The sequence below is a fragment of the Hippocampus zosterae genome, chromosome 6, assembly GCF_025434085.1.
Source record: "Hippocampus zosterae strain Florida chromosome 6, ASM2543408v3, whole genome shotgun sequence".
NCBI lineage: Eukaryota > Metazoa > Chordata > Actinopteri > Syngnathiformes > Syngnathidae > Hippocampus > Hippocampus zosterae.
This window is the reverse complement of record NC_067456.1, coordinates 21,280,962-21,295,025: the sequence shown is the minus strand read 5'-3', so window position 1 is coordinate 21,295,025 and position 14,064 is coordinate 21,280,962. Positions and strand designations below refer to the sequence as shown.

At 46.5% G+C, this 14,064-nt stretch overlaps 1 protein-coding gene across 1 annotated transcript in view; it reads left to right on the top strand.

The window, feature by feature from the left end:
- zmat4a (zinc finger, matrin-type 4a) overlaps positions 1-13,476 on the top strand; it is an 80,027-nt gene extending 66,551 nt beyond the window's left edge. Inside the window, exon 7 of the mRNA XM_052068358.1 lies at positions 8,162-13,476. Coding sequence (XP_051924318.1) covers positions 8,162-8,189 — 28 coding nt within the window. The 3' untranslated portion in view covers positions 8,190-13,476. The remainder of the gene's footprint in view (positions 1-8,161) is intronic.
- The last annotated feature ends 588 nt before the right edge of the window (positions 13,477-14,064 follow it).

Below are 14,064 nucleotides of genomic sequence, written 5' to 3'. Positions count from 1 at the left end.
CCTAGTGAGGATCAAGCGGCTCGGAAGATGAATGAATGAATGAATGATGAATGAATTAAATTTGCAACCCACACTTCCCAACATTCCAGGGCAGTTTGCTTCACCACAGTAAATGTGTCCATTGTGTTTCCACCCAGGCCAAGGAGTCGTGTAAGAGGGATAGCCGTGTTGGCCAGATTAATACAACAGGGGGATGTAAACCAGGGTGTAAATCACCACTTGATAAAGGGAAAGAAATGTGACCCGGAACAGAGATATCTACTGACAGTGTTCGTAAATAAGCCCCTCAAGCACCTCTAAATCCTTTCTCGGTTATCATGCACGTTCCATTATTATGATACCACAGTGTCCACTGGTTCCTGCATCATTTAAAGGACTGTAAGCCAAGGCAGCTTTCTTTGCAGTGGGCATTTCAGAAATGAGGTAACTGAATGTCCCCTCCGTGAGTCGTCACCTTACCGTGGTGGAGGGGTTTGTGTGTCCCAATGATCCTAGAAGCTAAGTTGTCTGGGGCTTTATGCCCCTGGCAGGGTCACCCATGGCAAACAGGTTCTAGGTGAGGGGCCAGACAAAGCACGGCTCAAAGACCCCTTATGATGAACAAAATATATGGACCAAGGTTTCCCTTGCCCGGACGCGGGTCACCGGGGCCCCCCCCCTCTGGAGCCAGGCCTGGAGGTGGGGCTCGTTGGCAAGCGCCTGGTGGCCGGGCCTACACCCATGGGGCCCGGCCGGGCACAGCCCGAAGAGGCAACGTGGGTCCCCCTTCCCATGGGCTCACCACCCATGAGAGGGGCCAAAGGGGTCGGGTGCAATGTGAGCTGGGCGGCAGCCAAAGGCGGGGACCCTGGCGGTCCGATCCTCGGCTGCAGAAGCTAGCTCTTGGGACATGGAATGTCACCTCTCTGGCAGGGAAGGAGCCCGAGCTGGTGTGTGAGGCAGAGAATTTCCGACTGGATATAGTCGGACTTGCCTCCACACACAGCCTGGGTTCTGGTACCAGTTCTCTCGAGAGGGGTTGGACTCTCTTCCACTCTGGAGTTGCTCACGGTGAGAGGCGCAGAGCGGGTGTGGGCATACTCATTGCCCCCCGGCTCAGTGCCTGTACATTGGGGTTCACACCGGTAGACGAGAGGGTTGCCTCCCTCCGCCTGCGGGTGGGGGGACGGGTCCTGACTGTTGTTTGTGCATATGCACCAAACAGCAGCTCAGCATACCCACCCTTTTTGGAGTCCTTGGAGGGTGTGCTGGAGAGTACTCCTGCTGGGGACTCCCTTGTTCTGCTGGGGGACTTCAATGCTCACGTGGGCAATGACAGTGAGACCTGGAGGGGCGTGATTGGGAGGAACGGCCCCCCCGATCTGAACCCGAGTGGTGTTTTGTTATTGGACTTCTGTGCTCGTCACGGATTGTCCATAACGAACACCTTGTTCAAACATAAGGGTGTCCATATGTGCACTTGGCACCAGGACACCTTAGGTCACAGTTCGATGATCGACTTTGTTGTTGTATCATCGGATTTGCGGCCGCATGTTCTGGACACTCGGGTGAAGAGAGGGGCGGAGCTGTCAACTGATCACCACCTGGTGGTGAGTAGGCTCCGATGGTGGGGGAAGATGCCGGTCCGTCCTGGCAGACCCAAACGTATAGTGAGGGTTTGTTGGGAGCGTCTGGCGGAATCCCCTGTCAGAAGGAGTTTCAACTCCCACCTCCGACAGAGCTTTTCCCATGTTCCTGGGGAGGCGGGGGACATTGAGCCCGAGTGGACCGTGTTCCGTGCCTCTATTGTTGAGGCGGCCAATCTGAGTTGTGGCCGTAAGGTGGTTGGTGCCTGTCGTGGCGGCAACCCTCGTACTCGCTGGTGGACACCAGCAGTAAGGGATGCCGTCAAGCTGAAGAAGGAGTCCTATCGAGCCTTTATGGCCTGTGGGACCCCAGAGGCAGCTGACGGGTATCGATTGGCCAAGCGGGCCGCGGCTTCGGTGGTCGCCGAGGCAAAAACCAGAGCGTGGGAAGAGTTCGGTGAGGCCATGGAAGCCGACTTCCGGACGGCTTCGAGGAAATTCTGGTCCACCATCCGACGTCTCAGGAGGGGGAAGCAGTGCACCACTAACACTGTGTACAGTGCGGATGGGGCGCTGCTGACTTCGACTCGGGACGTTGTGAACCGGTGGGCAGAGTACTTCGAAGACCTCCTCAACTCCACCAACACGCCTTCCTTGGAGGAAGCAGAGCCCAGGGGCTCTGAGGTGGGCTCTCCTATCTCTGTGGTTGAAGTCACCGATGTGGTTAAAAAGCTCCTCGGTGGCAAGGCCCCAGGGGTGGATGAGATCCGCCCGGAGTTCCTCAAGGCTCTGGATGTTGTGGGGCTGTCCTGGTTGACACGCCTCTGCAACATCGCGTGGACAACAGGGAGAGTGCCTCTGGATTGGCAGACCGGGGTGGTAGTCCCTCTTTTTAAAAAGGGGGACCGGAGGGTGTGTTCCAACTACAGAGGGATCACACTCCTCAGCCTCCCTGGTAAGGTCTATTCAGGGGTGCTGGAGAGGAGGGTCCGTCAGGAAGTCGAGCCTCAGATTGAGGAGGAGCAGTGTGGTTTTCGTCCCGGCCGTGGAACAGTGGACCAGCTCTACACCCTTAGCAGGGTCCTTGAGGGTATGTGGGAATTCGCCCAACCAGTCTACATGTGTTTTGTGGACTTGGAGAAGGCGTTAGACCGTGTCCCTCGGGGAGTTCTGTGGGGGGTGCTTCGTGGGTATGGGGTACCGAATCCCCTGATACGGGCTGTTCGGTCACTATACCACCGATGTCAGAGTTTGGTTCGCATTGCCGGCAGTAAGTCGGAATCGTTTCCAGTGGAGGTAGGACTCCGCCAAGGCTGCCCTTTGTCGCCGATTCTGTTCATAACCTTTATGGACAGAATTTCTAGGCGCAGCCGAAGCGTTGAGGGGGTCCGTTTTGGGGGCCTCAGTATTTCATCCCTGCTTTTTGCAGATGATGTGGTGCTGTTGGCTCCTTCAAACAGGGCTCTCCAACTCTCACTGGAGCGTTTCGCAGCCGAGTGTGAAGCGGTTGGGATGAAAATCAGCACCTCCAAATCTGAAACCATGGTCCTCAGTCGGAAAAGGGTGGAGTGCCCCCTCCGGGTCGGGGAGGAGATCTTACCCCAAGTGGAGGAGTTCAAGTATCTTGGGGTCTTGTTCACGAGTGGGGGTAGGAGAGAGCGGGAGATCGACAGGCGGATCGGTGCAGCGTCTGCTGTGATGCGGACGTTGTATCGGTCTGTCGTGGTGAAGAAGGAGCTGAGCCAAAAGGCGAAGCTCTCAATTTACCGGTCGATCTACGTCCCAACCCTCACCTATGGTCACGAGCTATGGGTCGTGACCGAAAGAACGAGATCCCGGATACAAGCGGCTGAAGTGAGTTTTCTTCGCAGGGTGTCCGGGCTCTCCCTTAGAGATAAGGTTAGAAGCTCGGTCATCCGGGAGGGGCTCAGAGTCGAGCCGCTTCTCCTCCACATCGAGAGGAGCCAGATGAGGTGGCTTGGGCATCTGATTCGGATGCCTCCTGAGCGCCTCCCCGGTGAGGTGTTCCGGTCATGTCCCACCGGGAGGAGACCCAGAGGAAGACCCAGGACACGCTGGAGAGACTATGTCACCCAGCTGGCCTGGGAACGCCTCGGGATCCCCCGGGGAGAGCTGGAAGAAGTAGCTAGGGAGAGGGAAGTCTGGGCTTCCCTGCTAAAGCTGTTGCCCCCGCGACCCGGCCCCGGATAAGCGGTAGATGATGGATGGATGGATGGATGGATGGTAACTGAATGTGCTTCATGTCATTAAAAGAGCAATATTAAAAGCATTTACAAACAAAAAAATAAGGGATGTCCCGATGCGATCAGATGATTTCCGGGTTTCTGACCCAAGAACGTTGTTTTCAAATGATCAGGGATCAGGGCAAAGAGATTGTTTTTCTTCATTTTCCGCAATTTTACAATCCAAAACTTTAAACATCTTGTCAAGTGGCGCAGTAATAGCTTTGTATTTTATATTACAAGTGAAAGTGAATGAACGCCCTAAAGAGGATAGTTTTGTACTTTAGATACATAAAATGTCCCCCAAAGCACTGACTGGTAATTTCAAAGAAAGACCAATATATCCCAAAATAGCATTGCAGAAAATTATTGGCAATTATCCTTTTTCCACTTTTTCTTCAAATACATACCGGTATTTTGTATAGAACATAATAAATAAATAAATAACCCCGTGGCCAGAAAAAGTGCCAATCAATATCTGTGGTTATGCAAATTCTTTTGAATTAATACAGTGAAGTAAGAAAGGGCGGCCCCGTAGTCCAGTGGTTAGCACGTCGGCTTCACAGTGCAGAGGTACCGGGTTCGATTCCAGCTCCGGCCTCCCTGTGTGGAGTTTGCATGTTCTCCCCGGGCCTGCGTGGGTTTTCTCCGGGTGCTCCGGTTTCCTCCCACATTCCAAAAATATGCATGGCAGGCTGATTGAACACTCTAAATTGTCCCTAGGTGTGAGTGTGAGCGTGGATGGTTGTTCGTCTCTGTGTGCCCTGCGATTGGCTGGCAACCGATTCAGGGTGTCCCCCGCCTACTGCCCGGAGACAGCTGGGATAGGCTCCAGCACCCCCCGTGACCCTAGTGAGGATCAAGCGGTTAGGAAGATGAATGAATGAATCAGAATCAGAATCATCTTTATTGGCCAAGTATGTAGAACACACAAGGAATTTGTCTCCGGTATAACACGCTGCACTAGTATCATCGTAAACAACAAAATCATTGAACCATTTTAGAGTATACCAGTAGTTTTGTAGTACCATTTTGTGGTGCAACAAGAGTGACTATGTCAGTGACTGTTTAAGGAGTTAATGGCTAGAGGGAAGAAGCTGTTTAAGTGTCTATTGGATTTGGTGCGCATGGCTCTGTAGCGTCTGCCTGAGGGGAGTGGCTGAAAAAGGTGGTGGGCAGGGTGCGGGGGATCCAGGAGGATTTTCCGTGCCCTTGTCTTGATTCTTGCAGTGTGCAAGTCCTCAAGAGTGGGTAGGGCGGTGCCAACGATTTTTTCTGCCGTCCTAACTGTCCGTTGAAGTCGGATTTTGTCCTTTTTTGTGGCGGCCCCAAACCAAACCGTGATGGAAGAACACAGGATTGATTCGATGACTGCCGTGTAGAACTGTCGTAGCACCTCCTGTGGCAGGCCATGCTTCCTCAGCAGCCTCAGGAAGTACATCCGCTGCCGGGCCCTTTTCAGAATGGAGATGGTGTTGACTTCCCACTTCATGTCCTGGGAGACTGTGATTCCAAGGAACTTGAAGGTCTCGACGGTTGACACAGGGCAGTTGGATAGTGTGAGGGGCAACTGAGGAGAAGAATGTTTCCTGAAGTCCACGATCATCTCTACAGTCTTGAGCGTGTTCAGCCCGAGGTTGTGTCGGCCGCACCAGAGCTCCAGCTGCTCCACTTGTTGGCGGTACGCAGACTTGTTGCCATCTTTGATGAGACCGATGACCGTGGTGTCGTCTGCGAACTTTATGAGTTTGACAGCTGGATCTGTTGAGGTGCAATCGTTTGTGTAGAGAGAGAAGACCAGTGGCGAGAGGACACATCCCTGTGGGGCTCCAGTGCTGGTGGTGCGTATTGATGATGTTGTTGCTCCCAGTCTCACCTGTTGTGTCCGTCCCGTCAGGAAGCTGAGGATCCACTGGCAGATCGTAGGGGACACACCGAGGTGGAGTAGTTTGGGGGTGAGGAGTTCCGGGATGATGGTGTTGAACGCAGAACTGAAATCCACAAACAGAATCCTTGCGTAGGTCCCTGTGCTGTCGAGGTGCTTGAGGATGTAGTGCAGACCTATGTTGACTGCGTCTTCCACAGACCTGTTTGCCCGGTAGGCAAACTGGAAAGGGTCCAGCAGGGGTTCCAGTGACGTTCTTTAGTCTGTTCAGCACAAGGCGTTCAAAGGACTTCATGACCACAGACGTCAGGGCGACAGGCCTATAGTCGTTCAGTTCCGATGTTGCCGATTTCTTGGGAACTGGGATGATGGTAGACTGTTTGAAGCAGGATGGGACCTCACAAAGCTCCAGGGATCTGTTGAAGATTTGTGTGAAGACCGGAGCCAGCTGGTCAGCGCAGACTTTCAGGCAGGAGGAGGACACTTGAATGAAAGTACAAAGAATTAAATGAACGAATACAACGGTGCTTCTAGTAACAAATAGGAATACCAACAATTTCGCCAGAGTTTGTCACCGTTTAATTCAACTGTGGCGTCTCAGTGTGAACAATGGGTGTAATGACGTACGTGACAGAAGAAGAAAAAGTCTGATGTCTTGTCATAGGAATCTGCTGCGCTGGAAATATCAGTCACAAAAAAAAACCAGACTGATTGTTGAGAATTGCAGTCATAATAACAATATTAGATTTGATAATAATAACTATAATAAGAATACCAAGTAATGTCGTATCTAACTTTATTGGGAGGCGAATGCACCCCCAAGAAGTAGATGGCAGTTAATTAATTGCACCACAGGGTTTTTTCTCTAAAACATGACTAGCCACTAACATCTCAAGAGCTATGACGGTAAGCAACCTGCTTGAGCAACTACAGACACTATGCATGCATGTCCCTTTAATTTCTTGTTTTTCCATTCCTTCTATTCTCGCTGCCACCTGATCCAGTCTGCACTCGTTCCAAACACTTGACTCATGGCTCATCGTGCACATGGCTAAGTGTCTCATTATCCTTTCCTTTCTCTGTGTCTCTTGATTAGTGGGCGGACGTTTGGTTGATTGATTAAAAAATAAATAAAAATACTCCAGCAAGGTGACTGGAGTGCCATTCAGACCCTGCGGTTGCACCGCCAGATGGATCATTAATATTTGTAGACCAGTGGTAGACAATTGACAACAAATTAATTTTCCCTCCCAGGGAAAACCGGGGCTACACGTAATGTGGAGGGGGACAAATGATTCCAAAATATTTTTTAAAAACTCAATTTGCAAATTTACAGGTGGTAAACTGCAAATGGATCGACTGTATTTTTAAGCACCATTCACCACTACGTGGTGGCTTGGTTGCGCTTATTTTCCCCTATTATACTATACTGCAACATGAGTAAGCCTAACAATAGTCAATAGTAATTGATAATATTATAATTTTGAGTGAGTTGATTTTTGTGTAAAAAAGTGAATTGTTGCCCTTTATGTTTGCTGTTCAGTAGTTTTGTGTTATTCTTGAATCGAAATTTTTATGCAAGAGCCGTTAGCAGTGGAAAAAAAACAACAACAAAAAAATCACAGGACTTTGTGTGGTTGTTTTGTTGTTTTGTTGTTTGCTTCAAAGCTTTTGTTGTTGGGTTAGGGTAGTGGATTAGTTTATACATGCATGAAGAGTTGAGAATTGAATTCTGAAAACTGAAATTAAGATCATGTATTTTGTACATATGCACGAATCGCACCAAATTTGTATCATGGCATTTTTGTCAGACATCTGAAGGAAGTGTGTGGTCTTTTGTGGCCCCTGAGTATCACCGATAGAAAAATGAGGGGCCCTTCAGCATTTAAATTGCCCATTTTTGCTGTAGCAGCTACATTATATTAGATGCTCTCAAGAGGCAAATTGCATTACAGTGCTGGACTATGGTGGCTTTCTACTCATTATTAGGACATTTTGACCAAGGCATATGATTTGATCTGTACAACATTTTGGGATTTACAGATGTCTCATTCTAACTGGTGCAGACTTGTGGCAGCTTTTCTGTCATTCTGGTAGTACCTTTATGCACACAGGACAGGTTTTCCCCGAGAAAACCTGCTAAGCCTGCTGGTAGAGAAGCTGACCAAGTCATCATTGAAATGTTTTTTTTTTTCAATGTACCCGTCCTGTATTTACAGTATTTATTGGTGAACTATCTCGATAAACCAATGGGGGTTTTTTTAAATGCCACTGTAGTGTTCGAACAAAAATAATTAAAGTAAATCCTTTTTCAGAGCAATTAGCTTTCAATTTCAGTTCTGTTATTAACTGGATTTAAAAATTTTTTTCTTATGTCATTAGTAAATCATGATAAATGCTTTTGTGAATGTTTTATCTTTGAATATATCAGCGATGTAACTTTTCCTGTTTCTCTGCTCCCCCAACAGCCTGAAGAATCAAATAAGTGTCCAGTGAATGTGAGACAAAAACACTACGCTGAACTGATGTCAGACAAGCTGTGGTCAGCTTGCCCTACTTTTTTTGTTTTTCTTCATCTGCTCTGCGAACTGTCTTCATTGCCTCGTATGTCTTTCACCATCAATTTGGCTGGCCTGGAAAATGAAGGACTTGGTTTTCTTTTCTACTGTAGCACTGCATCAGCTTTCTCATTAGAGAGCGATGGGGCGGGTGGGTGATTACCGGTAGTTGGAAGATCCACATACTACAAAACAGTGACAAGATTTTCTTTGCTTGGCTGGCCACCTCAGCTGTTTAAACTGTTATTGCCGCTAGTCAAACAGAATTAATATCTGTTGGTTAGTGGCAGCGTTTCTGCATTCAATGGATTACAGGTTCCTGTTTGCATTACAAAGGGATGCTGTGATACTTTTAACGTCTTGAAAATAAATATGACGTTGTAGTGATGAAATAGACGTATATTATTTATGTATTTATCCTTTTCTTATTCAGAATTTGGATATTTGGTTGAATCTTTTTGCCTTAAATGGCAATATGTTTGGACGGATTGTGTAAATTGTCATTGCAGACTAAAACATTTGTGCAATGTAAGAAAACGTGAAATTCTAGAGGTGAGTCAAATAAATGAAACTGTTATATCTACTTTGTACATTGAACCTAAACCTCTAAGGTCAGAGAAACGACCGACATCACGCAAATTTAAAAAAAAATGGATGAGAGTATACAGTGACGGAATGTGTACAAATCCTAACCAGATGGCTCGACACGTATTTTTGTAAACAGATTTCCACTGTGAATGTCTTGAGTTCATACCAGCAGTTATTTTGTGTTAGCTTCAAAATGTACTACTTAAAGAATCATTGCATTCCATGAGTGAAGTGAAAATAACAGTGTGCATGTTTTGCCCGTGAATGTGTGTGTGTGTGTGTGTGTGTGTGTGTATGTGTGTGTGTGTGTGTGTGTGTGTGTGTGTGCATGTACTACAGTCACACGACTGTCCATAATATGTAAATGTATTTACATCCATCCATCCATTTTCCATACCGCTTGATCCTCACGAGGGTCGCGGGGGGCGCTGGAGCCTATCCCAGCTGTCTCCGGGCAGTAGGCGGGGGACACCCTGAATCGGTTGCCAGCCAATCACAGGGCACACAGAGACGAACAACCATCCGCGCTCACAGTCACACCTAGGGACAATTTAGAGTGTTCAATCAGCCCGCCACGCATGTTTTTGGAATGTGGGAGGAAAGCGGAGTACCCGGAGAAAACCCGTGCATTTTGGATGCTGTTTTTAGTTTGTATTTTGGATGTTGTTTTTAATGAAGACATTTTGTTTTGAACCTTACAATATTACAACACATGCCCTGAATGACCTCATCACACACATAAAACAAATCTTTGGCTGCTGATAATATTTTCATTGAAGACTAGAAAGATATCAATGCACTGGCAGAAATAACGGAATACTTTTCAGTTATGTCCTCATATGCAGCGACCTGGGAAGAGTGAGGATATTGCCTCTTGGGGAGTGGCTATGAAGCCCCCCCCCCCCCCCCCCCGTTCAAATTTTTTTTTAAATCTGGCCCAGCAACAGTGCCACAAGACTGCTTGTCCAAGCTCTTTTTGTTCAAGCAGATTGAACTGATTTGCGTTGTGTGCTACAGTTATTTTTGCTCTTACGCAGGAACGGGGTCGGGGGGGGGGGGGGGGGGTCAAGGCCTTGTCCACCTTGGCTGTATGCGAACTTCCAGACGTAGCAGCCATCTTGAACAAGAAGTCTGCAGCAAGCTCTTACATTCACTTGTACTGAGGTAACTCTGTTTGGCTCCAATAAATTCATCATAACTCATTGAATTGTTTTCTTACGTATTAGACATGCAGTTATGATACCAGACAGCAGACAGCTTTAGGCTTTATTTCTGTGTATTTTTTAGACAAATTCTTAAAAAAAAATGTTCTGCAAAACCAAAACAACAAACCAACAACAATGACCTTGACCATATTTGAAATATTATTTTGTTTTTCTTTGCCCATTTTCTGGCACATATATTATTGGCCAATGTGAAATTGATGAAAACAGATTTTCTTTTATTCTTCTATTTTTGGGTTCATCTTTTTAGATCTGACTCAATAGTTGTGCTTCACCAGTCATGAACCTCACCGCATGTCACACTGGTTTTATCAAATAAAAGTACAAGTAAAAAATGTTATTCTTAAAAAAATATCACAACAGTATTTTGTCATTAATTACTGATTCCCACACCCATGAGGTACTTTGGGCAGCTATGCCATCTTCGGTTGTTTTAACATATTTTTTCTTTGGTGCTACTATGGCCTGTTGTCTGATAGTGAGGAATGTGGTTTCCTGAGATGTTATCATCTTGAATCCACTGGCTGAGTAAGATAAGAACTTTGAAGAGTTGGAGCCTGCAGGCTGAAGAACATCTGAGCCAGGGAAATCTGTTGGTGTTGCTGCATTTCCGACTCTTCCTTTGAAGAAAACCATGATTATTTCAAGAGCCAGTGCTGTAAATAAGTTTATTTTTCTTTCTTCATACTTCTCAGCTCACTTTGGTGAGGGTGAAAAACAAACTCTCTCTCTCTCTCTCTCTCTCTCTCTCTCTCTCTCTCTCTCTCTCTCTCTCTCTCTCTCTATCTATCTATCTATATCTATATCTATATCTATATTTTTTTTGGGGGGGGGGGGGCTGGGGGGACTCCCATCAAGTGCAAGTCCCCTGTGTAGTATACCTCAGTGTATAGAAAATCTGGAATTGCTTTTTTTCCAGGAGTGAAGATGTTGTATTCTAAAGTATGGTGTGTGTGTGTGTGTGTTTGGCACAATTTACTATTAAGAAAATGTGCAGCTGTGATTTAAAAAAAATTAAAAACATCAGTTCAGACAGTATAATATTCAGTTCAGCTTTCAACTTGGCCATAGTAAATCACATTGTACTGTCGGTAGCAGAAGAGGTAGTCTTTCTTTCTATGCAACACCAAATCCATTCGTCTCTGTTCCAAATACTTCACTGAAACGAATTTGAGGTGAAATAAGACGTCTGCTTTCCTTCCAAAATTCCAAAATTAGATGTGATTAAGCCTTTTGTTGGATCTTGAGCTTTAATCCATCTTCTGATCCACCTCGTTACACAGACCCATTATTGCCTATTCATGAAGGAAATTGATTTCTCTCTGCATACAAAGTGGATGAAAGTTATCTGGAAAACAATATGAATAAATATTTAATGTCATTTTAACATAACATTTTTGGCATCTCCATTTCCTTTGGCTGGATGAGTCATCTCCTTTTTACTTTATTACTGAGAGAAATGCTAACTGCGAGGTCTTCTGAACATGCAGATGCGCATTCACTTGAGCCTATGAAGACATGCACATTAGGCCTCGCTGAGGACAACTAAATCATTTGCTCAGTTTTATGAAGCCAAGTGTACCGGGAATGGAGAATTTGATTGTAAGCATTTACAATTTCTGTTTTAGGGCATTTTCTGTTTGCCATCAGGCCATCACATTGACATGCATGCAAAAGCAAAGAACATGGATTGTAAATAGCAGACTGAAAATGAAATTTCTCTTCTAGGTAAAACAAAAAAAAAGAGAGAGATTTTACAAAATGCATTACATTCCTTACGACATAATTTTCTCCCTTTTTCACACCAGATCCTCAAATTCCTACCCAAATTTACTTCGATTTAGTTTTATGAGAAAAAATGACCCTGGATGGTCATTGCTGTAATCGTAGCCAGTTAAATTCCGTGTACAGTAGTAAGTGCTTCATTTCACTTCGCTTTCAATTTGGCAGACTGTGTACTGACTGTAGAATACGGCAGGTCGATTGAAGACTTTGCCAAGTGCGCAGTCAGTGAATAACAGGTGCAAACTGCACTCAGTTGTCATACTTTGTGGAAGCGTTTGCAATATCGTTTGTGAATAGGATGATAAGGAGCAAATCGCCATTCAAATTGCTGTCAGTGACCATAGTTCATTCTTTGTAGATTTGTCCCGCTGTATGTGGTGACCTTGAAATCAGGGTATCCTTGTCAAATATGACAGTGTGCTCATTCTCCCGTCAACTTACGCATCTTTTCCCTAATGCGCTGCTGAATCTGAACAAAGTGATGACTGTCATCGGCCAACTCGGTTGATTCAGGGCGGCAGTAGGGAATTGCTGGAGCAGGATCGGGGCCTGGCGCTGCTAAGGAGCCAGGACAGGTGCTTGTAATTGCTGGGGCGCCGAGTTGAGGGCCTGGTGCTACCGAGGCAGCGAGAAGGGGGCCTGCAACTCCAGAGGAGCCGGTACGATGGCGTGTAGCTGCAGATATGCCGACACGGGGCCTTGCCTCATCAATCTGCCACCATAGGGATTGGGGAGCACAGGAGACATAAGGAGCCAGAAATACAGGTATGGGGGAAGGTGAACAAGAAGAAACATGATGAATCAGGCGAGATAGCGACGTAGACAGGGAACAAGGTGATGAAAAAGGATAAGTGGCTTGGGGCTGGTTCAGAATGGCGCGACGTGTGTTGGTAGGAACCAAAACCTTTACCTGGGTGCCCACGTTGGCCACGCCGCAGAGATCCCTGATAAATTCGGCCTTTCGTGCACCCAAATAAATCCCTGAAGGGAAGGTTCTGGGATGAACGTTGATGAATAATAATCTGAAAATGTGACAAATATTGCCAAGGTCTTGAGTAACAACTGGGGAAGGGAGCAGAAACTCCAAATTAGCATCAAAATCAGATTTGGAATCAGAAAGGAGGTTAAACAAATTGGGGCCATTTCCACAATCAGAAAAAATCTTGAGTGTAAATAATTTGAGTCCGATTAAACAGAAACCCACAACCATAGAGGGTTTTATGCAAATGATTCCACATACATAAAATACAGTACAACATACATTGCAGGGTGAAGAACACACACACGATGCACACGCACGAAATTGCAGGGCGGAGGGGACACACATGCACAAGTGCACGTACAGTGTCCAACAGGACATGCATACATATACATCCACACTCACAGACTCAGAACTTTCACAACTTACTTTTTGAACAGAACTTTCACTTGTGTTCAAAATTCGTGTCATCAGTTCAATAGCGTGCAGATAAATATGTTTGGGGCGACCAGTGGTTAGCACGTCTGCTTCACGGTGCATAGGTACCGGGTTCGATTCCAGCTCTGGCCTCCCTTGTGGAGTTTGCATGTTCTCCCCGGGCCTGTGTGGGTTTCCTCCGGGTGCTCCGGTTTCCTCCCACATTCCAAAAACATGCATGGCAGGCTGATTGAACACTCTAAATTGTCCCTAGGTGTGAGTGTGAGTGCGAATGGTTGTTCGTTTCTGTGTGCTCTGGGATTGGCTGGCAACCGAGTCAGGGTGTCCCCCGCCTACTGCCCGAAGACAGCCGGGATAGGCTCCAGCACCCCCCGCGACCCTAGTGAGGATCAAGCGGCTCGGAAGATGAATAAATATGTTTGCAATGAAAAGCCCTTTTGTGTTGTTGGTTATGTTGTTTTGTCAAAGGAAAGTCTTTAATTTAAATATTTGCGATGTCACTAAAGCAAAAATTTGCAGTGCCGTACTTGAAATGATGTTTGAAATGCATGTTGTTGTTTTTTTTTCTTTCCCCTCCGAAAATGGAAATCTGGTGAAATTTAGCTATTTTCGAATGCTGATTGCTAAAGAAGGGAAAAAGATTTCATTTTCAGAAAGAAGAAGAGAGTGCCCTCTTTCTTTTGGTAGGATTTATGTTTATATCGCCGTCGAACACGATAACCTGTTGGCCTTGCGAATCGGTCCAAATCCAGTGAAACGGCCGGTGATTGACGGGGCTTGCTCCAGTGAAAATGGCCGGG